Consider the following 24,546-nt stretch of genomic DNA (forward strand, 5'->3'; position numbering starts at 1 on the left):
ATATATATGTACGTATGTACGTATGTAAGTAAATATATGTTATATTCATCTATGAAATTTTATAATCTTATCTTATTTTTTTAATATCTATATAATACTTAAATTTTATTATTTAAGGATTTAGAAAATTACATACGAAATCACCCGGAATCTAGACTTGAGAAGATTCAAGAAATTGGTAAACAACTCATCGATAGTAATATCATGACTCATTCTATTGAAACAGATGTGGAAGGATTAACAAATCGATGGGAAAATCTAAATAAGCAGGTATGTATGTTAAATATTACATGTTCATGTTTATTACTAATATAAAGTGTATTATTATTAAGATACCTAAATAGTTTATATTATTTTTTGAAAATTGTATATAACAATAGTTTTAAGTATGGAATATCTAAGCACGAATTTTTCGGATTTTAACAGCTTGTATAGTCGCATGTAACATCATTACGAATTACTTAAAACGATTATGTGAATAGTATTATGCAAATATAATTATCTTAGTTATAAAATATATATAATTATGAAAATAGTTTATATAATATATCAAATAATTTTTTTTTAAAGAAAATTTTTAAATATTACATATATTTATTATTATGTGTCATATTGCTTGTGCTTGGCCGAAAAAAAATTATAATCAGCCAGTTGTAATTCTAATATTTGCTTTGTAAAGTTAGTTTAGTTAGAAAGATAGAGTTATGTTTTGAGTAGGCAGGGCAACGGGCCAAGCTGCTGGAAGGATCAGTGAAACAAGCCCAACAATCGGAAGGGCGCATCCTTGCTCTCCAACATTCTTTAACACAAATAGATTCTGTACTAACTGCACGTCTTGATTGTGACCTCACTGCTGATGACTTGCCTCATGATTATCAGGTCTGTCCATGATACAAAAAAAGAATATGTATATTACAATGCTTTATTTTTGTATAATTTTCATTAATGTATTTAAAAATTAATATATAATTTATATATCAAGAATAAAATATAATTTTTATGATGTTTTAGGGCTATAATTATCATGATTTTATTGCTTATAAACGATCTTATTATTAAGCTTGTCAATGTTTAATTGTAAAGAAGCTATAGAATATAAGATATATATCTCTTAGACAATATTATAAGATATATATCTTCAGGCATGTTATTACAGAAATATTCACTAATATACAGGATGTTCATAAAATACCACCAAAACTATACAGTGCGAGTTTAATAACATACAGTAAAAGATATACAAAATATATCATTTTTATTTTATATATCTTTTTCTGTATGTTATTAAACTCGCACTGTATAGTTTTGGAGGTATTTTATGAACATATATATATATATATATATATATATATATATATATATATAACGATTTTTGGATAATATGATAATATGATAAAAAGACATGATTATTAAAAAAAATCTGCATTTTTTGTATAGATTTTACTAATTGTATCATAAAAGAAAATGTAAAATTATTAATATCATGAAATAAATATAATAGTAGATTTTCTTTATTTTATGCATAATAATTACATATTATCACAGAAATTAATGGAAGAGTTGGAACAACAGCATGCTACACTCGAAGAAATGGCATCACAAATTGAATCGTATAAAGCTTCTGGTAAACAAGAAGCGGCGCTTCGACTGCAAGAACAAATGTCTCTGATTGAACAAAAATATACTAAAGTCCAGGCAAAGTTTCAACGTTTTCGTTGTCCGATCAATATAGAACCTAGATTATCAAGAGCTTTACGAGAACTCAGGGGAATAGAGGAAGCAACTTGCTTGTTAGAGCTATCATCAGAAGATCCCGAAGTCATCGAAGGTCAACTAAAACATTGCTTGGTATATTAATTATATATTACTTATAAAAAATATATAATATTTGGGAAATTAATGTATACATTAATAATTTATTTGTTACAGCGCTTTTATCAAACTTTAAGTGAGATTAAAAGTGAAATTGAATGTATAATTGTTACCGGGAGAAAATTAGTTAAGGATGAAACTATTCCCGAGTCTGATAAATTTTCAAAGCGAATTGATATGTTAAAGGAATTATATAATAAGGTATATAAGTTGTAATTTTAGAAAAGAATGTATCGCAATAAAAGAACAAATTGAATAGTTTTTTAAATTTATTACAGCTTGGTCGTCATATAACAGAATCCAAATCTATATTAGAATCGGCATCAGACTTGTCATGCGACATACAGAAAAAGTTGACATACATTAACATGTCAGTTGAGAGCATAAATAAGGAGTTAGATACGCAAAAGAGCATGCCCGATCTGCCAGTAAATGCGATATATGTACGAGTAAGTATAAATTAATTATAAATCTAATTCTAATTATATTTGTTTCTTAGTTCAGATATAAAAACGAATAATTAAATATTAATCATGCTTTTTTATCGAATTAAATTTTATAATTTTTTATATTAATAAATCAGAAAAATATATGTTCAATCGCCATTATTTGTAGGAGACTTTGACTGAAGTAATTCCGCATCTCAATATTATAAGAGACAAATTGCTTAGATTGCAAGATGAATTTTCAAAGTTATGCGATCCTATGTATCTCGAACAACTTAAAGAAAAAATATCAGACATTATTACAAGATTAACTAATACAGAAAAAAGACTGCGACTGTGTAAGGGCTCAGAGGTAAATATTCCTTTATAACATTTTTCTCAATACTTTTCAATATATTTTTTAATATGTTTTCTATGTTCGTTTTTTTTTCGTAAAAGGATGAACCTAATGTCGATGAAATAAACGCATGGCTTCTTCAAATTGAAGATAAATTAAACAAGTTAGATGCAGTTCCAATTGATCAACTTACAGAACATCACTTTGAACAGTGCAAGGTATTGAAATATTGTATATGATATTAATACAGAAGATATATAAGAAATTACATATTCATTTTATTTTCTTTCTATTTTTCTTTAATAGTTTAAAATAATATTTGATAGAACGTACTTATAATAACATCCTAAAATGTTTTTAATGTTATCTGTAATATTAGGCTGTGCAAAGTGAAATGATAGAAGCAAAACCTAAAGTTAATCAGCTTCAACGTTATGCATTTTATCCTAAAGTAGCTGAAATATGTGAAAAATGGGAAGATATCTCTAACAGAATACAGGTACGTATTCAATTTTTGTGTTTATATAAAAATAAAGAGTTTATCTTTTTTCTAAATTTTATCATTCATTGCTTATTCGCTCATGGCTTATTCCTTGCTTTATACTTTAACAATTGGTATATGTAATGCTTGTGCTTGTTAGTACCATTACGTATATCTCTATCATGTAAAACTTTTTATTAATATGAAATTTCATTATATTCTGAAAAAAATTCAAAAATATTACAGATTTATTTTGAGTATCCAAATCTTTGCATTAAATATTAATTTTTCTTTAATATTGAAAACATTATTCCATTCTTTTGCAGCAGGATTTAAATGGAGCTATGTATGTTTTAATAAGTATTATTTTCTGGATATCTATATGTTTCTTGTATATATACTGATTATATATTTTAATGGTCATTAATAATATTTTTTTTATATTAAGATAATATATATATACACACACATATATATGCTTTTTTGAATTTATTTTTATATTCCTCAACATATAGTATGAAATTTAATAGATTAGAATAATATGTATACTTTAATTCTGTCCAAGAGGTGGCTCTATCTTTGTAAATAATGTAATTACTGGCACAAAATAAGTATATACTTTGGTGGACGGAAAAAAAACTTTTATCGAAAGATTGTGTTCTACAGTATTGTCTCTCCCCTTATAGACATAAAAAACTATTTTTTTTATGAAGAACTTAGACAGCAAGCTACAGAGTTAAAAGAGAAGTTAATTGAACAATAGTGCAATGAGATTCTTGCATTGGTGATGGATACACATGAAAAATTTAGCTTTATGCACAGTGAACTGCCATTGTCACTTTCATTTAGATCATATGCTTAATATTGTTTTACTATATTAACATGCTCTTTCAATTAACTGTCGATTGTCTCTGAAAAGTTTCTGTCACCTATCATATTTTCACAGGAATGGATCCACAAAATTACAGACAATTTATTAATAAAAAGTAAAGCAGAAGCTTCTAAGGGGAGAGACAATTACGGACGCAACAAATTACCTAGACAGCTGGAACAAACTTTAGCACATCCTGTTAAAAAAGAAAAAAAATTAATAGATGAGAACGAAGCTATTTATGGCATAGGATATCTTAATCCTGCATTTGATGATAATCAATGTACTATTATTAATACGCCTGAAACTTCGCCCATTGATGTACCTCATCGAAGTAGAAAATCTTCTGCTAAGTCGGAAAAAGTAAAAGCTAGAATTGTAGATGTCAGTAGAACCGTTAGGCGAAAATTAGATATGAGTTCTGTACCTGATGTTGTTCAGACTTCTCAACCGCAAATTGTTCAAATTGATGATGACCTACCTTCGCCTTGTTCTGATACAGATGTGCACATGACTGATGAAGAAGAATTCTTTCTGACTAAAAACAGTAAATTATTTTCTCAAGTATCTAGTAATACCTTGACAGCAACAGAGACAAAGACGTCTAACGTAGCTTGTGCACAACAGAATCCATTTCGTATTGTTGAAGTGAAAGAAATGGAAATTGTGAAATCAGTAGCATCTTCCGAAAATCATGTAATTTTGCCAAGTGCTAATGTCAGTGTTGGATTGATGCCGCAAGTAGTTGAAAGAGTGGAAATTATCGAAGATACTGAGACAGAAGCTGAATCTATAGATACTGATACAGAAGACAGGGAACTTAGGGGAAAAATGTCTTCTGTTATTGGTGTTGTAGAGCAAGTAAATAAAAAGAAAGAACTTGTGCCAATCCTAAAGAAGAAAAAAACTTCAGTCAAATCTTCTACAAAAAATATTAAAAGACTTGTATTAAAATTAGATTTAGACACTGATCAAAGTAATGTTATCGAATCAAATAAAAGTACAACATTTTCCAGTAATGAACCATTGAAAAATACAGAAGAAGCTAACATTGCAGAAATTTCGAATGCTGAATGTAGTAAGGTAGAGCAACAATTAAAAGAAAGATTAAATAAATTACCAGTTTCAATGTTGAAAGATACAGAAAGTGTGGCGGAGTATCTTATATTAGATGATAATAAAGAAATTGAAAAATCCGACATGGAAATCAATGAGCAAACAGATTATGCTAAATCACAAGATTTAATAACAATGCAAGAAAAGGTAGCTGAAAAGACTATTGAATATCCTAAAATATATGAAAATGCTGGTGATGCGAGTTGTAGCAGAGAAGAAAAACTATATAAGAAATCACCATTATTAAAACGTACAAAGAATCTATCAAAAGATGATACATTGGAAGATTGCGAAAGTTTTTATGGCAGTGATAAGGAAACAGATGATGTGTTGATATTTTCGGATGATACAGAAATTGATGTTGGTAGTTCCAGTTCAGATGGAGAAGATACTAATTTAGGGAAGCATGTTGAGCACCTCTTGGACAAGGTAACATGTGTGCCGCATATATCCATCTTTGAGGTTTACCAACTCGTTATTTCCAATTTTTTTGATTATAAACTTATGAGTACCATAGTTCTTGGATATCGTTTTACAAATTTTTCTTTTTTTACAGATTAAACTTGAAAAGTCTCGACCGCTCATGCATAAGATGGAAACAAAAACTTTTAATGAGAAAGCACTATTTAAAGGTTCAATAAGTACATCTCGAACAACATTAGAGAAAAATATTTTAGAATTTGAACAGTTAGCACAAATGATGCTATGTAGAATGGATGTTATGTTAATGAGTATTAGCGGTATCTCTAATGAAAAAGATCCTACTAAACGTCTTGAGGTTTGTATAATTTATTTACCTATATTATGATTAAAATCATATCATTTAATATGAATTATGAATTATGATTATTATAATTCATATTAATCATATTACAGATACTCAAAAGCGAAATTAGTACTCTTGCCCCAGATGCAGCAGCTTTAATCAGTAAAGGAGATGATCTAGTTATGACAATACATATGACTGATCCTGGACGAGCAGAAAAAATAAAGAATGAACATCAAGATAAGCTAAGGAGTAAGTGGCATCAAGTTATGGCAGAAATTAAAACCCGCAGAAAACAGGCACAAAAAGCAGAAGAAACTTTGCGGCAATATAATAATATAATCACAGAACTTGAGGATTGGTTCAGAGATGTACCATTGAAACTTGAACAGGCTAATAATTATGAAGGTCAATTAGAAACATTTACTGAGGAATTTGATGCAAAACAAATACAAATACACAAATTGAACGAACTAGCTGTGGAATTGAAAAAATTAAATGTTAACTACTCCGAATCAGTACGTTATAACATTAACAGCAATTGGCAAAAAGTTAGTTCACAGTTCAAACGATTTAGTGGTAGCAAAGATAAAGATAAACAGGTGATCGACAAGAAAGTAGAATTGGTATGTATAAATATTTGTTTGAATTGTTATAAATTATATAATATTTAATAAAAATTAATTTAATAAAAATTATAATAAAAAGACCGAAGTGTTTATATGAAAAAATTTGTAGAATTTGATTATATTTGCGAATATTTTTTTCAGGATATTGATAATGTAAATCCGCAAGAATTTATTGCGCGCATTATCAAACTGAGAGAAGCGATCTCGACTGTGTCGCGATCTTTAAATTCTTTGCCATTGAGTGGTAAAGATTACGAGCTATTTACAAGTCAAGAAGAATGTTTAAAGAAAATTGGCAATGCTTTAAATATTTTGAAGCCAAGTGTCGATGAAATGAATTACATTTGTGAAAGTGTCACGCGGCAAGCCAAAAGAGAACAAGCCGATCAAATAAAACATTTAAGTGAAAAGTTGCAAGATGAATGGACAAATATAAATCAGAGCTACGTAGAAAGATATAATCGTTGGATTAAATGTTACGAAAAATGGATGGAACTGTATAATACGTGCCAAACATTTTCGGAATGGTTAGATAAGATGGAAGATGCTCTAAAAAAATGTAATGTTTATAGCCATTCTAAAGCAAGCAAGACGAAAACTTTCGAATTAGAGCAAGAAGTTTCTAGAATGCAAAGAACATTGAATAATATTAACACAACGAATACAGATATATCTGATCGAGCCTCCGTTGAAGATATGATAGAATTACAAAATATAATTGAAAACATTAAGCAACGCTGGCAAAATTTAGTAGCCGAAATAAGCGCGCGAAAAGAAAAGTAAGTGAAATATATGGTAATGACATTTTTGAATGAGGAAATAATATTATTTATTGGATGTATATCCATGTTTGTATATCCATGTTTTTATTATTCAAATATTTTAAATAAATGTTCGTCGTATTTCATAATCACAAATAATAGTCGTTGCTTATAATTTAAAAAGTTATGAATTATGAAATTATGACTTGCTAATACATACAAGCATGTAGCATTGCGAGGAAAGCTCGGTCCAGCATTGAGCTATTTCAGTTGTGATTTGTCTGTGCTACTGTAGTGAAGTCAGTCAACTCAGAATAACCTCAGAATAAGCAAACACTTTCGAGTTTCTTTTGTAAATTATATTTTATATAAAATAATAATAGATTATAATTTTTATTAAAATAATTTTCGGTGATTCGATGTTTGAAATATATGCTAAAATATTTCTTTTTTTAAATGTATATTATATTTTTTTAAATATATTTACATTAATGTATTATTTAAGGAATTTTGCTATGGAGAAAAAAATAAACAATGACGGTAGAGTCTTGGAAACGTCGTACAATATCATAGAACAAGTTAACACTCTGTTGGTATCTGCAGCAAATCCTTCGGACGAAACCTCATTATCGATTCGATTATCATTAATTAAGGTAAGATTATATATATTTAGAATGTTTCTTTTATTATCTTATTAGAATCTACACGAACGATCATTGATGCAGTAAAAAGTTTATTATATTTATTTTTATTTCTTAAATATACGAATTTTTAGATTTTAAACAAATAACATAATAATATAGTAATTTAGTTTTATGTATAACATATTGACTACTCCCGCGAAAGTTATTCTTATTATATGAAGTCACATTTTTTAAATGATATCACATACACAATATATAACACACTATATTATATATTAAAAAATAAACACTCCTAGCACTTTGCTTAGATGTGACTTGGATAAGTAATGGAATTATTCTCTGCGAGATTCAGTTTCTATAGCCCGGTGCAGCATAATCAAATAAACCGAAACTTGTCCTAATAATACCTCTACATTTCATGACTGCACATACTAAATCGTGCCAAGATATAAATAGCATTGAACTCTCACTTTCAAACAAGTTTCTTAATTCACCTATATATATATATATATATATATATATATATATATATATATATATTTGTCTTTTATTTTATTTTATAATGTTAATTAATATTTATATTATTATAATAATATTATATATATATATATATATATATATATATATATATATTTAAAATGTTTAAAATATAATGTAAATTATAATTCTTGTTTATTGATATTTTTAGCATATGTATAAACCAAATTTTTTAAATATAAATAAGTATTATTTACTTAAGGATTAATAAAATATTTGTAGGCAAGAGAAGAAGAACTTTCGTCTCGGAAAAGAGCTTTGCAAGCCTTAGTAAGTCAACATAACGTTCCTAGAGAAGAAGACGAGAGCTGCAGACTTCTCTCGGATATGGATAAGGTATCCATTGCTTATCTAAATATTTAGTAATATTAATTTTATGAAATTTTAGAAACTTGATAGGTATAACAATTTTTTTTGTATCTAATAATATTTAGGCTAATGCAAGTCTCTCAAATCATCGCGAATACGTGGAATGTAAACTTGCATCGCTTAGAAAATACATTTGTACTTTGGATGCTGTTATGGTATGGATTATGGAAACGCGAACGCGATTAAGTATTTCTCAAGAGTTGCCGCAACATGAGCGTGATGAAATAATTAAAAATATTATGGTAAGTTATAATATTTTTTTATATATTTATAATAAAAAGAATAAGCTTCAAATTTGTATTTTTATAAACTCATTATAGTCTAGGGTCGAAGATCGTGAGATGGAAGTAAAAGATGTGTTAGAAAATTATACTAATTTGGAAAAAGAATGTGAATCAGCAAAACAGCCAGTTTCTGTTGAACTACAGGTATATAGAAATATGTTTATTATGCATAATTCTCAATAGTTTATTATTAAGATATATTGATATTTAAGTTTACATTTTGTATATTGTAGGAAAAGCTGAAGAAATTGAGAGAGGATTGGCAGTTTGTAAAGTGTTATGGTGACAATTATGAAGTTTCTTCCACAATTTCTATTGGAGCTACATCAAAAGGTAAGAGAAATATTGTGTGCATTTTTACTAAATTTGAGTTTTTTCTACATATACTAACATATCTTCGAATTTTATATTGCTATTCTTAAACACATACACACATTATGAGTTTTAAAATTTATGTATATTGTATAGATATATAATTACATACTTTTTTTATTTTCATTAAAAAACTAATTTCGTTAATATAATTTTGAAGAAATATTTAATATTGCATATACTTTTTGTGTTTTTTGCAAAGGATAAAAAAATATTTAAAAAATTTTTCACTGCATTAAAAATATGTCAGTAATGTTTTTAATATAATAGAGATAATGCTTTTTGGCTGATTGAATGCATTTTTAAGCTTGAAAAAATTTTTATGTCATTATTCATGATAATTTATGAATTCACATATTATTTACTAATATAAAACATGATAAGTTAACAAAGATATAATTAGCAACAACATATAGTTAGCAAAGTTAGATTTTTCATTTTTTATCTTTTACATAGGAAAAATATTTTCTTCTTAATTGAACGTATAAAAAAATATAGAAAATTCTTAGTTCATGATTATGTACATCATGATTACATATTTTACTACATAGCAGTGACAATAAGTGAATATAAATTAATTAAATCATGTTACACCATAAAATACATGCTATGTATTCAATTAACATAATTTTGTTCTCTATATATTACATATCGTTACATCAAATTTGAAAAAGCGTTATGATCAGGATATATAATACCAAACGTTTAATATGAATGAAGCCAATTCTAACTGTCTTTGGTAAATGCGTGTTCTTATGGACGACACAGAATCTCTGAAGGAAACCGGCAGCCGGACAATAAATAGTACATTTAGCCGGTCCGGTAAGCGCGGCTACATTTCACTTCCACCCCATCCTGCAGAGCGATATATATCCGCCGCGTTAAGTGCAGCCTTTTCAGCGACTAGCCCGATCCTTTCTCCTTTGCCACAGTCGTTATTCGATTGGTGTACTCGGATATAATGCTTTATCGCGTTGTTTAGAAATCTTCGTATTGATGACATTCATCAAAGGAGCTTCAATAGATACAAATAACGTTCTTCCTTAATCTCCTAATTTAATCAAAATTATAATTTTAAGTGAATTATATTTTGTAAAAGTGTCTTCTAAAATTGATCGATTAAATGATTTTTGATTGAATTTTTTTTTAATTCTCAATTTAATATAAGAATGTGATGTGAGAAACATTATTTATATCTATTGAGCTGCTTTGATAAATATCAAACGAAGATTTTTAAACATCTAACATGTTGTTCAGAGTTTTAATAAAATAATACTTATGATTATCGAAATTTTCTATTTTAATTATTAAAATATAATTCGAAAGTTCATTATAAATTTGTCAAAATATTTTTCACTAAATTTTCATTAAAATTAAAAGCAGACATCTTTGAATATGTTATATTTGTATAACATTTATTAATTGGCAAAAATATAATATATTGTCATTATATATATAATGATTTAAAAATTTATTAATAAACTTTTTAAGCAATGCAATAGCAACGAGCTCGGATCGCAAAATGACTTTTTAAATCGGTGAAATTGTCCCGCGTCCTTTCGAAGCGCATTAATTTTCGTCCGACTCACGTAGTTTGTGACGTCACGGTATCATTTTCGGGAAAGCTTCTCGTCTTCTCCATATTTATCGTTAGCGAGAGTGAATACTCGTGCGTTTTCTAATGTCAGGATTGTTTGAATCGAGTGACGGATTATCGAGAATCGGGAATGTGAAATGGATTTTCAGATTAATTACGGAATGTGATGATAATCGACCGATCTTTGATGATCGAACTCGGGTCGCGAATCGGGCACTCTTCTAGAATCGATATGAAGTTGTCCCGCGTCCTTTCGAAGCGCATTAATTTTCGTTCGACTCACGTAGTTTGTGACGTCGCGGTATCATTTTCGGCAAAGCTCCTCGTCTTCTCCGTATTTATCGTTAGTGAGAGTGAATACTCGCGCGTTTTCTAATGTCGGGAGTGTTTGAATCGAGTGGCGGATTATCGAGAATCGGGAATGTGAAATGGATTTTCAGATTAATTACGGAATGTGATGATAATCGACCGATCTTTGATGATCGAACTCGGGTCGCGAATCGGGCACTCTTCTAGAATCGATATGAAGTTGTCCCGCGTCCTTTCGAAGTTAATTTTCGTTCGAGAATATAGGTTATACGAATCTTGTTTCGTCGCATTTATACGCGTTTCGAGTATTGTGACAAGTATAAATATCCAACAAGTGTATAAAGAGAAATGACAGCTGATCATCGTGTCGCATTAATCGACCTACGGGATTGCGATCAAATGTTTTTTGGCCGATTTATAATTCACGCGTGTGTGAGTGATAAGAAAAATGGAGCGTCCGGCGAGAAGGGAATAGTGGTGTATTGTCGAGTGAGTAAATTTTCCCCATGATTAATAATTCGTCTATTTAATTTGTAACAATATGATATTATATCGTCGCAACAATCCTGCTTTTAACACCTGCTTTACGCTTTCGTGCTTATCGCGTATCAGAATATATAAAAATTAAATAACTTGTACAAGATGTTGCGATATAGTAACATGGTTATAATTATCATGATTTTAATATCGTGTTTTTATATCGATATAATTTTGTATTTAAAATTTTATATATATATATCATCAATAATTTAAACAAAGTAATTTACTATTAACAATTCTCTATAGTCTCGTGCAATCTATGATATATTCAATAAAAAATTTCTCTCTAGACATTTATAAAATTAATCGAAATATAACGCGTTAATAAAATCACGAGTAATTAAAAAATTTATCAAAGATATTATAATTGATAATAACTGATTTCATGGATATTGTTACGAAGGAGAGAACACTATCTTTTTTTATCGTGCTATTGTAGAAAAAATAGCGGCGCTTTTCATTGTACATATTAATAAATCGCGACATGTGACCACTGACCCTGTAACGTGTTTTATTCGACGTTGACGTCGCGATAGTCAAGAGTAAGAATAGACGCGTCTCTTGTGATCTTTCGTAAAGAGCTTAGCGAGGAGGATCATGGGGGGATGGGACGGGGTGCGATCGTCCTCCCACATAATGAGCGGATAAGCCGGCTAATGTAGTCGGTGGCGGAGCATTGCCAGACGGAAGATAGCTCAAGCCTTGCCGTCGCACATTTCTCTTGTTCACCGTATCCATACCACCCTCTTCCCTCCTCCGCTCTCCTCTCTCTCTCTCTCTCACCCTCTTTCACCCTCCGGCAACCGGTTAACGTACCGAGATAGAATCAGGCTTTGTCGGACACAAGTTTATACCGCCTCGCCGACGAAGTCGCACACGTGCGCACGAACACGTACGGATAACACCGTGTGATTATCCCTTAATTGACGTAGCCACTCCGAGGTGTAATCCGTTCATTCTGATTCCGTGCTGCCACATCGCTGTGTAAAAAATTACTTTACACAGGTTGGGCGAATTCTCGCGTAAGTGGAAATCGGTGCAATGCCTCGCGTGATGCTCGGTCGTGTATTAAAAAATATGAGAAAAATGAACAAGTATTGATAAAATACAAAATATACGTAAGAGAGGAAATTAGTTTTTTATCCTATAATATAATCAAATTATTATAGCATTTGATACACATTTATTTTTATTTTTTAATGGTATATTATTTTGATTATTTTCCCATTTTATTACTTTTATATTATTTTTATTTTTCTTAATAATAATTCTATTTAATAATAATAATGAACTTAATATATTATTTACGTTAATGTTATCCAAAATATATTGTATATAATATCATGTTTCTATAGCGTTGAGAATTTTGTATAAGATGATTGCTATTTAAAGCGGAATTTATGGAATTGCGATTTGAGGAGCATTGTGTGTGTGCACAATTAATAGTTAATTACCGCAAATTTTAGCACTTGCACAACTGAAATAATTGAGACCATTTTCAATTATAAGATAATTAACAGGGAAATTTATTGATGGTTTACAGCAAAATAGGAGGGATAAGAGTTGCAGATTTTTGGTAGGCAAAGTAAAAATAATATTTGTAAACATTTACATTTTGCAATATTTAAAGAAAAATATATAATATAATACATAAGTTAGCAGATTTTTCTCTCTATATTACAGGTATAGCACAAGTCTACTATTTTTTTAAAATAAATATTTTAGTACATAAATTAAAAATTCTTTTGTTTATATATTCGTGCAGGTCAATCTGTTCTAGCGGGAATTAATGTTTGCGTAATCGATATTCAGATAATTGGCACATGATGCTGTACTATAAATTGTACATAATCAAGCATAATATATTAATGTCTCTCTGTAAATTATTAATTATTATGGAAAATCAAGTAACATTAATTCATAATATTACAAATTATATCTAGTTTGTTATCAAAATATAGATATAAGAATATATCAGATCTAATATAATTAAAAAATTATAATAAAAATTCGAAACATGTGCACTTTTATATGTTATAAAATTGCACTTGGTTTAAAAGTTACAGTTTAGAATTTCATAAAAAATTAAATTTCCTGTTTAAAAAAATATGTTTGAACTGATATTTATTTATATATAACGTAAAGTAAGTTATAGTAATTTTGTGGATAGATTACTTCAATGTAGCAGTCAAAAATTTTTTTTTCCATCACATACATCTCGCGCGTATTTAATTTAACTCCGATCGATTTCCATTTAATAAAAAACGCAAATATTGAGATAGATTGTGTATAATACTTTTACCGAAATGATACAAACAGAGAAGCTTTATCGAAAATTATCTTTGATTCGTCATCAAAGAGAGAGTATCAAAAATATGTGTGTATATCTCGATTACATTATTAATAAATATAATCAGCTCACGGTTTTGTCGTTATAAATACGCATGAGAGAATTCGCGGATGAAAACGGAAATTGAAGTGTGTTTATCGACCCGTATGACGGCCCCTCTTGCAAATAATCGATCAGCGAGAAAATCTAGATGGGTGGCTTTTTTTATGTCTCTCCGAGGAATTCACGAAGTGGATGGACCGTCAGTTTGCGCTATCCTTCCCATATCTTTCCGGAAGTATCCTTACGGATTCATTCTTCGTCCACAACGTCCGTCAATTGAATCCGCAATATTTCGCCCGATGCTTCGAACTGCTCGAGGATAATAGAATTGGCTCGTTTTATTCATAAAAACATATCTCGATAGCTATTTTTTTACACAACTTATCCAACTGAATATAACTGGAGATTCATAAAAATAAAGTACGCTCATGAAAGTATTATATTGAAGACAAGAATTATTTATTGTGTTTATTGCATAATTCTTTTCTTGAGAATAATTTTAAAACATGCTGTATTTTGTTAAAGAAAAATTTAATTACAATTTTATTACTTTTATAATAAAATTACTTCCTCCTAAAATATCTATAGAACATTTAAACTATAAATTATTTCATGCTTACTATTTATATCATTCTGAATGGAAAATTAAAAATAATAAATATTATTTAAATACTTTTTTGCATTTTCGATAATACGGCCATTATAATTTTCATTGAAATGAAATTTACGGGTGTACGCGCGTTTCTTCTACATACAATGGACAGCATTAATATGGACAGTTACTAGATTATTGTCGCACGATCGCGTAAAGCGATACGGGATTCACGATTATTTCGTTCGCGCACAGATCGTATCCGCGGCTAAGTAAAGCGGATTAGCGTCCCTGAGTCTATAGCTTTCGCGGGACACGAATATTTTGTCGTTTTGGAAGCGGTTCAGCCGCATTCATGCCGATGCCGAATATTCATGCTAATTAGCCGAATCCATTGTGAACCGTAATTACAACTGAAAATTGCATCGATTTTAAAAAAGCCGCTGTAAATATTCATTAATATGTCGTTCATAAACACGCATTTAAGTTTTTAATTTTTATTAACAAAGTAGCTTGTTAAAACTTTTAAATTCTCGCATCAATTTTTCTGTTTATATCAAATATTGTTAACAACTATGAATCATGTTGAACTTTTCATAGTGGAATTTATAACGAATTCATAATGTATATATCCATAAAATTTTTATTTTCTTTCAAATTCACTTTTTTTTTATCTTTCTTCTGTTATACTATAGTATAATACTTTTGCTAGAATATATAAATTATGATTAATAAAATGTAATAATCAATTTGTGTCCATAAAATAACGTGAGGAAATAATGTATATAAATACAAGTTTGCTGATTTTTTCCAACAAGAGTTGCGAAAATTAGACTATTTGTGAGCGCCTTTTTTTTCCAAGGCTTCTCGTTATGAAATCAATCGCGTGTTTGTCGTACGTGATGTTATGCTAAATGAATAACAATTTTTACGTATAATCACAAACAACAATAACAAACGAGAAATGTTGGAGCTTGTTCTGCTGCGCGCTGACGCCGGAATTGTATTGTATGACGCCGTGTTAATTGCACGACGATGTTGTACGAGGGAGGCAGCTTTTTATGCCGCGACTGCTGATGACATCCCCGCTGCGCACAGCTGACCCTCTATTATTTCTCACCGTCGGTTCCCCATCGGTTGAGCGAAATCCTCTCTCGAAGATCGCGCGTTCAGCACCCCATGAATTCTTGAATACGAGAGTCTTGTTTCATATTCGGCCACTTAGACGGAGATATTAATTCCATTTATTTAACGCGTTTATTAATAGCGAGAGATTTTTTTATACACTTTGTGACATTTTCAATGTCGTTTATCATTATGAATGATGAAGCTCGGGAAAATTCTTAATTTTCTTCCTCTAAAATTATTTTTTCTTTGTACGACTGTTTTCGTGTGATTGTTTTAAATTTAGTTATAAGAGAACGTATTTTTTTCTTTAGTATTTGACACTTTTAAAGAATTTGTATATACGCTTTTTTAAGGAATTAGGAACTTTATTTAAAAAAAAAGATATTTTTTTTATTACTTCTATGTTAACATAAATATTGAGATGTAGAAACGTTTGTATGAATCAGTCAAATGTGATGTATTATTTTTATGATTAATGCGTACATGACTTTGAATATACATGTATACGAACGTGAATAGTGAATAGTGAATAGAATATTGTCACTCATTTTCATTCCGTTCACGTATGTAATAGAATGAGAAGGTAGTCCGATAAGATAGAAATCGACAGTGAAATTTTATTATATGGTCAAAATTTCATATAGAGTTTTATCAGCTTGTGTGTCATCGACGAGATAGTCGTACTGATATTCATGTACGCATTGATCATGATTGAAGGAAGTAGTAGCGGTCGACGATGGAACGGACGAAAGACTGGACAGACAAATGAATGAAATAATAGTTTCAGAATGTGAAAGACAATCTCTGGCAAATCGATGTATTATATAATTTAAAATATACACTTGCGTAGGACAATAAATAATCGCAAAATAATCGCATATTTTGCAATATATAAATATATCGTACGAGTAATTAACTCCGATGCTTTTATCACCTCGAGATAAATTAATTAATATATATTGCAGAAAGGGAGGGTGTGTATTCACGTACATTAGCTGCTGAATGATATATGGCATGGCCTTCTTTTTGTCGGCTCGGTCTGCTATATGGCTGCATCTCACGTAAAAGCCGAGTATATCCCATCTCCATTCCATCCTCGATCGCATTCTGCACTCTCAGGGATGATTCAATTCGACACAGAAATAAGGTTTCTCTTTTAGGGTAGGGATAGAGGGTATAGATTCTTGCGACGTCAACTGCGTTTACGGACTCGTTGATCTAGCGAGCTCTGGGATCCTTTCCATGCGCAATATACCCTCTGATTCTGTTTCAGTCCTTTCTTTTTTTCCATGTTCTATTGTATTCTGAATCTATTATATTCATGATTGCATCGTTTCCAATTTTTGTAATTTTTGATTGTATTGATTATTATTCTCATACTTATATCAATGATATTATACTCATATCAATGCTTTACATATTGATTTCGTTGATATATATCATGCCATATATTAGAATATCACGATTGCATAGAATCATTCAAAAACAATGCGAAAAAAAATTCCTCGCGTTTGAAATCTTAAAATGTGCAGATTTTGTGGAGATTTGAACAAGAGATTTACATTTTTTCAAGATCTTTTTTCAGAATAAAATCTCATTTCGATATTTAATATTATGAATATTGATTAAAGATATTGCTATTGATATAGTCATGATAATAAGCATATTCAACAAGCAAATGAGTTTTACTAAAAGTAATTTTCTCTGACATAATTTTTTTCTAAACGAGTGAACATATCTGCTGCATAATTTCTGCAAATTATGATAAATAGATGATGCGTACTACTCATGTAGCAATATTTACGTTGCAGTATATTTCATTCGAGCGCCAAAAGGAACTTTATGAATAATTCGGCGCTTCCGCATACATTGTGTAAATCGGATACGATCTGAAAAACGTAGCTATGAAAGCATTCTCTGCTGTTTTGACATGATGCTTTTATTTACTGCATTAGTCATTTTTATTGAAACACTTTATATACATTTTATAGAACAAAAGTACGCGATTAATAATAAAACATTACATTTAATAATTCATAAATCAGAACACAATATTAATGATTTATTTATGCCAGAAAAATATTTTAATAATTATAAAATGGATATATCTCTCATATATCGAATCGTAGAATCGCGGAAAGGAGAAAACGGGAAAGGTAAATTCATAATTTTCAACAAAGTTTGTCGCACAACTGCGCGGATGATTTATCAATGTGATTTCGAAACGGGGGAAACCAAAATTTACTCGTCCATAAAAAATAATCCAGCACGAGAACGAAGAAGTATAGCAGCGCGTAAATCGCGTACAGCCGCATTACGAAGTCAGCCGATGGCGATTCTCGGTTTTCCTGGAGGCTTTCCATTTTGCTGCGCGAGCACATAGAGAAATCCCTGCGGAAATCGACGAAATCACTTCGCGATTCACGCTCGCTTATAACTTTTGCGTAACAATGATTTTAGTTTGACGGTTTTCGAGGCGTGACACGTTCAAGTCGATCCTTTTCTCTCTCTCTCTCTCTCTCTTTCTATCCTTACCTGCAATGTTCTCTTGACGTTTCTGATTGCCCGCGCGTGACAGACCTTTTCGATCATACGACCCGTGAGACCACCGAGAGGCGATCGGATGCTGGTATGACGAGTCATCAGAGTTTTATCGGGATCACCGCGAGTGGGTATATATTCGATCGTTTCCGTGGCGACTACCAACTTCTTGTGGTCGATGTTTCTGGTTAACGAGACCAGTCGTTTCGCGCCGAGATCGACGACGCTTTCTTCGAGGATCAGCACCTACCGTATGTCGTAAATTCATTGTAAATGGCCTCTCCTCGAACGTACTTTTGTTGCTGCCGTAGAACGGATGCTTGATACGGCGGCGATAAAAGCACTGATCGATCAGGAAAGATTGGTTTTATATCTTGCGATTTTCGAAATGTGCATCTCACCGGCTTAAGAGTTTCAATTCCTACGTCATTTGATTATCTTGAATATTGATGTTAAAAATACAATGTTAAAAATGCGTGCGAAAATTAATCGTCCGCCAGTATATATTCATGCAAAAAGTTTTTCGATAATAAAGTTCGTTTCTAATTTAATGGAATAAAAATTTGGTCATTCACATCATATAATTGAATATATAAAATATAATTAATATAATGAAATATAATTAAAAATATAATAGGAAATAACGAGGGTGCATTCAAATGGAAAAATTTAAATATGGCTTTTTATTCTACGTTCGTTTATGCATACGAAATTGATAGAATTTTCAAATTTCTCATAATATTTTTTATCGGAATAGCATATGTTTATTAACGAAAAATTATTTGCATGGATATAAGTTATCTATATATATTTCTTGGCAATTTTCTTTTGTTTTCATTCTAAAATAGCTATCGCATAATATCATTAAATTAAAATTAACAAAGTCTAAAATTATTAGGATAATATCTAATTAGAATGATAATTATTGAATTTAAATATTAAATGGAAATACATCGAATGTTTATAAAGAGAATATACATGTAATCTTATGGAGAAAGAAATACACGTGAAGAAACCTGCGGATTGTTCACTAGCTTTTGAGCCCAGCTCGGTAACGAGGTGGTAGCTCTTTTGCGGAAAATCCGCGTGCTGAAGAGACTAGTACCACTAACTTCTCGATACAGGGTATCTTCCGATAAAACGTGAGTCGAGTAAGGATTGGGATAACGCCTGAAGAATGCTTGGCAAACAGCAATCCAAGAATAGGGAAGTATCGTCGTTTCTGTGCTCTCCTTCATTGACTGCATTTGTTAAATCATATTATGTTGAGAATATTGATTGAAAATTATAGTTCAAGCAAAATAGCATTAATTATGCTTTGTCTTCAAAGATTGTATATGAAATAACGTTGAGGAATAATTTTTATAATGGAGTTAGTTATCCTTGTTTTACAAATTATATTTTGTTATAATAGCAATAAAATTCATGTTATTTGACTTTTTTTATCGTTTATAATTGTTATCTAAATTTTTATACAATAACGAATTTTTCTCTGCATTTTTCATTGTTTGAAATGTTATGTAAACAATTCAAATGAATTTACTTACAATTATTCGATGAATAATATCAGTTTCATTTCAGTTTCTATCGTAGTTTTTTCTTTGACAATCCATTAGAGAATCGTTATATGCTCGATAAATAATATGAGTTTTCTCATTGACGTAATATCAATGATAGTAGCTCTCCCAATTTTATTCTTCTTCCCACTTGATTCATCGCAAACAATGGCTTCGCAACTGGGATTACAGAGCAGCTTTTTATTCACTTTTAACGAAAAATACGTGAATTTATTTATAGATATCTATCTAACCAAATGGTTCATATATTGTAATGATATAATATCAAATTAATTGTTTGCAATCTGAAAAATATCGATAAAGCGATTTATTTCAATTCAATGATAATTTAAGGTGATTTAGCGAAATTGATTATACTATATGGAAATGCGCTCGAATGAAAGTTTTTGATCTACAATTAAATAAGCATATTGCGTTTAATAATTCTTTTTCTGTCCGATTACAAATTTGTATTTAATGCTCGTATTCTATAAATGCCAATATAAACAGGATTAGGCGGTTCTTCGAGAGCAAGGCTTTTTAAAGAAAAAGTTCAAGTTCTTTATGAAATGTTACACGACACACAAGAGAAATTAACCTCTAGTTTTTGATGACTGCTGAACTGCAACTGTTTCTTGTAATATTGTTTTTATTCTGAATAAAATTAAAGCGTCTGAATGAAATTAGAATATTAAAAACTAGTTTACGAGAGTTTAGTTTGCAAGAATATTATATATTTTTTTAATTTCGGGAGAATTTACATTCTTAGAAAGAGACCGAATTTTTTTATAATTTTGTAATAATAGAAAACAAAAGTTCACACGAAAGATACTGAAGTATTCGTCATAATATCGATAATCGAACTTTACGAATTGTAATGCTGTTATTAATTAAATAGTAAATTACAGCAGGCTTTTATGCTTTCGAAGAAGAAGCTAATAAGCTAACGATAAAATATTTTATATTGACACGTGTTAAAAAAGTCCGACATACTATTATCTATTTTTGAAATAGGTACATCGATTCAAATCCATACGTGTCATTTGCCAGCGTCTGCGCCGAGGATTCTTCTTTGTTCTTGTTTAAATAGAGGGTGGTGGCCGCGAAAATGGTTCGGCGGCTCTGCCTTTATCATACTTCATTACAAGCGACGACATGAATTTCACTTCCTTCTTTTCATAAAATCCCTACGTATATAATATTGTGTAAAGCTTACCTCATTTTTTTGTTTTACTGTCATCAATTATTATTAAAATTGTTTCTTTTTTTTCACTATGTTATATAATAAATTTTATAGCATGCATTATTTGCATAATAAACTTTACATACAATTTTATATTTTTTATATCGTGAATATTTAAAGCCTTATTTAAAATCATTTTTATTAGGCCCTTTATATTTTTTTGAGACTTTATATTTTTTTATATTTATGATTATAATTTTTTAAATAAATTTTTTATATCGTGATGTTTATAAATTTAGTAAATGAATTTAGTAAATTTCTTAATAAAAACATTTAATTTATTTCTTAAATCTAATATCAAATTAAGAAATAATATTTTTAATAATCGAATATTTTTAATATTGTTTTATACATCAGAATTTTTGTTCTTGCTAAAAATTAAAATTTCAAAGTAATAAAGCATTCCTGTCAACTGTTCATAAATTATCTAATTATCTCATGATTACATGAACGTTGTAATGATGATACAAACAGTGCTGCAAGAGTATACACATGGGTTCCGGCTTCGTTTGAGCCGCGTTCATTACAGTACTGACAATCAAGCTGCCCTTTAGTCCGAGATGGTGGGTTAGGAGAGAGCCTAAGCAAGTGTAGCCACGGCGGTCAAGCTTGTAATCTGACGGTGGTAGGTCGTCTGGTCGGTTGGTCGGTTGGTCGGTCGAGGTAAACGGTCCATTAAGATGAGGGTAACAGTTAGTGGCCGTGCTGTAGGAAACAGGCAGTCCACTAATGCGACAAGAGAAGCGGGGAGAGGGCGGGAGAGATGCGAGGTAGTCTCGCAAGAGCTGTTGCTGAGGTCAACTTTAAGGGTGACTTCGCCATCATCAGGCAAAGTTGAATCATTGATTTCGCACGTCACGATATTGTTCTTGCACAAATATAGAGATTTCTTGCAGACTAAAAATAATCACCGGTTATTTTAAACATTATATGTTCGGATTACATTAGGTTCGCGATATCAGTACGATTTTTAAGAATTTATTGCGGCAGATATCTGTTTCGTTTGACTTGATATATGCATGTGATTTGGCGCTAACAATAAGTTGATGAGTTGATGCGTGCGCGTTTCATTGAATTAACATAGATATTAGGTTTGCCGGAAAACGTACGTGGAAACTATACATGCGAGAAATACAACCAGAGGATAGCAGTCCTCTTAAATGTAGCCACATTTAAGGTCGTTTGGCTTGTACGAACCGAAGTTTGATTACTGTTTTCACAGCGAGGTCACGATGTGGATACACACGTGCGAGACTAACTGTGTGCTATTGTTTTGCCTACAGTCGAGTTTCCCTTGCTCAAGTTTCACCTGTTGTCGTCCTTCGCATCCATCTATAGTACAGTATGTTTCTAAGATTGTATACGGCATCGAAATTGATGATTATGTTCTGTGCATATTTTATCTGCAAATATTTAAAACGGTTTATAATTAATTTCTCTCCATAATGATAATTTGATCATTAAATATTTTATATTTTAATTTTTAATTTTATATTTTTATTTTAAATATATTTGAGTTACATATACATTACATATATACATTTTATATTTATTTAATATAACCTTGCAAGAGAAAGCATAATGTGAACATCTATTGTAGTGTGTATCGTAGTGCTTATTATGCTCATCGTTTCTACTTGAATATTTCCTTTGGGACAATTCAGGAAATGAAGTCTATAGAGGACGAAGATTTAGTATTACATCTGTATATTACTGTTATTTACTACGATGTATGTAGATTTATTGTTAGAACACAGATTTCGTACAAAATTTCAAATAATGTCGTGCAAGCGAGTGCAAGTTAAATAAGGTCATTTTTTTATATTTTTTTATAAACGCTTTTCTATTATGCTGAAATTGAAATGTTAAAAACATTTATTTCTACTTGTCAGACAATCTCCATTTTACAGAATTCTTAGTTTGATAAACTGAAATCTGGTCTATAAAAAAACTTAATTAAAAATCTGATAAAGAAGCTTAATTAAAAATTTTACATTTTAAAATTATTTTTGTGAATGTTCTTTATAATTTAAATATTGTCATTAAATTACCATCATTAAGAGATATTTTTTGTAATTTTAATAACGAAATTTTAATGTTTTTATGCTAATATAGTTTTATTGCATGATGGCAGTATAATTTTAATATTTTGGATGAATTTGCTAATTGGACAAAAACATTTAGGTGGATATTGTTGAGTTTTTTAGTGTAATTTTGTTATGCTGAAATTTTTGTTTTTCGATTCTATCGCGTAATTATCGAATTTTCCATGAATTTATTCTTTTCTCCTGTCATTGCCCCCTTTCATCGTAGTTACATTTTCGTGCTCATTTCTCTTGCCGTTCTGGGCAGCAGCGTAATGAATTCGGGACGATCGTGTCCGCAGGGAGAAACTTCCCCAGCTGAGTTTCGGGATGAAAAAGAATACTTCCCAAAGAGGAACAACGAGGTTTCAGCTCAGGAAAACTTTGATTTCGTTCACACACGCGATTACTTTCATACACGAAACTCTGCGAACTGCAAGTCGATCTTTCATTATTAATAAATTTGATTTTTGACAGCATAGATGATATAATTACGAAATACAGTAACTTGTGCGTTGTTCTTTTCTTTATCGCTAAAAGAAATGTAACTTAATTTGTTTGTAATTACCAATTAAAATTATAAAATTGTAGAATTAAAATTAAAATTTTATAGAATTATATTCAAAGTTATAGAATTAAAAATTTAGAAAAAACATTTAATTAAAAATGAAATTCAAAATTTATATATGTAATGGATGCAATCTATAAAACTATACATCTATGTTCAAAATCTAATGAAAATAATATCTTATTTTTTCTCGTGTTATATTTTAATTTTGCATCTTATTGTTGCTATTTTGCTGGGGAAACAATATCTTGTAGTAATATTTCCTTTTTCTTCTTCACTTTATGATATTTCACACCGACTTTTCACGTGTATTTTGCAATTTATTTGTGCATTGTTTTTATGATATTTATTCGACGATATCACGCAACATATATATGTAATGCATGTGCGTTATATATAGTGGATGTTAAAGCGCAAGTTGGCGATATCAGAGTTTCTCCTCGTCTTCTCGTTCTCTTCTCGACGTGGTGGCGCGATCATCTTCCGCGAAACTTCAGAACGAGAAACTGCG

At 30.1% G+C, this 24,546-nt stretch overlaps 1 protein-coding gene across 9 annotated transcripts in view; it reads left to right on the forward strand.

Moving 5' to 3' along the window:
- LOC105258998 (dystrophin, isoforms A/C/F/G/H) overlaps positions 1–24,546 on the forward strand; it is a 426,695-nt gene that overhangs the window by 24,171 nt on the left and 377,978 nt on the right. For 7 of the 9 annotated variants that reach the window (XM_011270646.3, XM_011270641.3, XM_011270647.3 and 4 more), the window contains 17 exons: positions 118–270; positions 718–879; positions 1,546–1,848; positions 1,930–2,073; positions 2,151–2,321; positions 2,488–2,670; positions 2,757–2,873; positions 3,035–3,154; positions 4,083–5,552; positions 5,680–5,901; positions 6,000–6,515; positions 6,660–7,297; positions 7,785–7,932; positions 8,683–8,796; positions 8,895–9,071; positions 9,150–9,257; positions 9,347–9,446. In XM_011270646.3, coding sequence (XP_011268948.1) covers positions 118–270; positions 718–879; positions 1,546–1,848; positions 1,930–2,073; positions 2,151–2,321; positions 2,488–2,670; positions 2,757–2,873; positions 3,035–3,154; positions 4,083–5,552; positions 5,680–5,901; positions 6,000–6,515; positions 6,660–7,297; positions 7,785–7,932; positions 8,683–8,796; positions 8,895–9,071; positions 9,150–9,257; positions 9,347–9,446 — 4,846 coding nt within the window. The remainder of the gene's footprint in view (positions 1–117; positions 271–717; positions 880–1,545; positions 1,849–1,929; positions 2,074–2,150; positions 2,322–2,487; positions 2,671–2,756; positions 2,874–3,034; positions 3,155–4,082; positions 5,553–5,679; positions 5,902–5,999; positions 6,516–6,659; positions 7,298–7,784; positions 7,933–8,682; positions 8,797–8,894; positions 9,072–9,149; positions 9,258–9,346; positions 9,447–24,546) is intronic. The other 2 variants (XM_011270648.3, XM_011270649.3) reach the window with 2 other exon arrangements.

The sequence above is a fragment of the Camponotus floridanus genome, unplaced genomic scaffold (genome assembly GCF_003227725.1).
Source record: "Camponotus floridanus strain SB8 unplaced genomic scaffold, Cflo_v7.5 scaffold12, whole genome shotgun sequence".
NCBI classification, from domain to species: Eukaryota; Metazoa; Arthropoda; class Insecta; order Hymenoptera; family Formicidae; genus Camponotus; species Camponotus floridanus.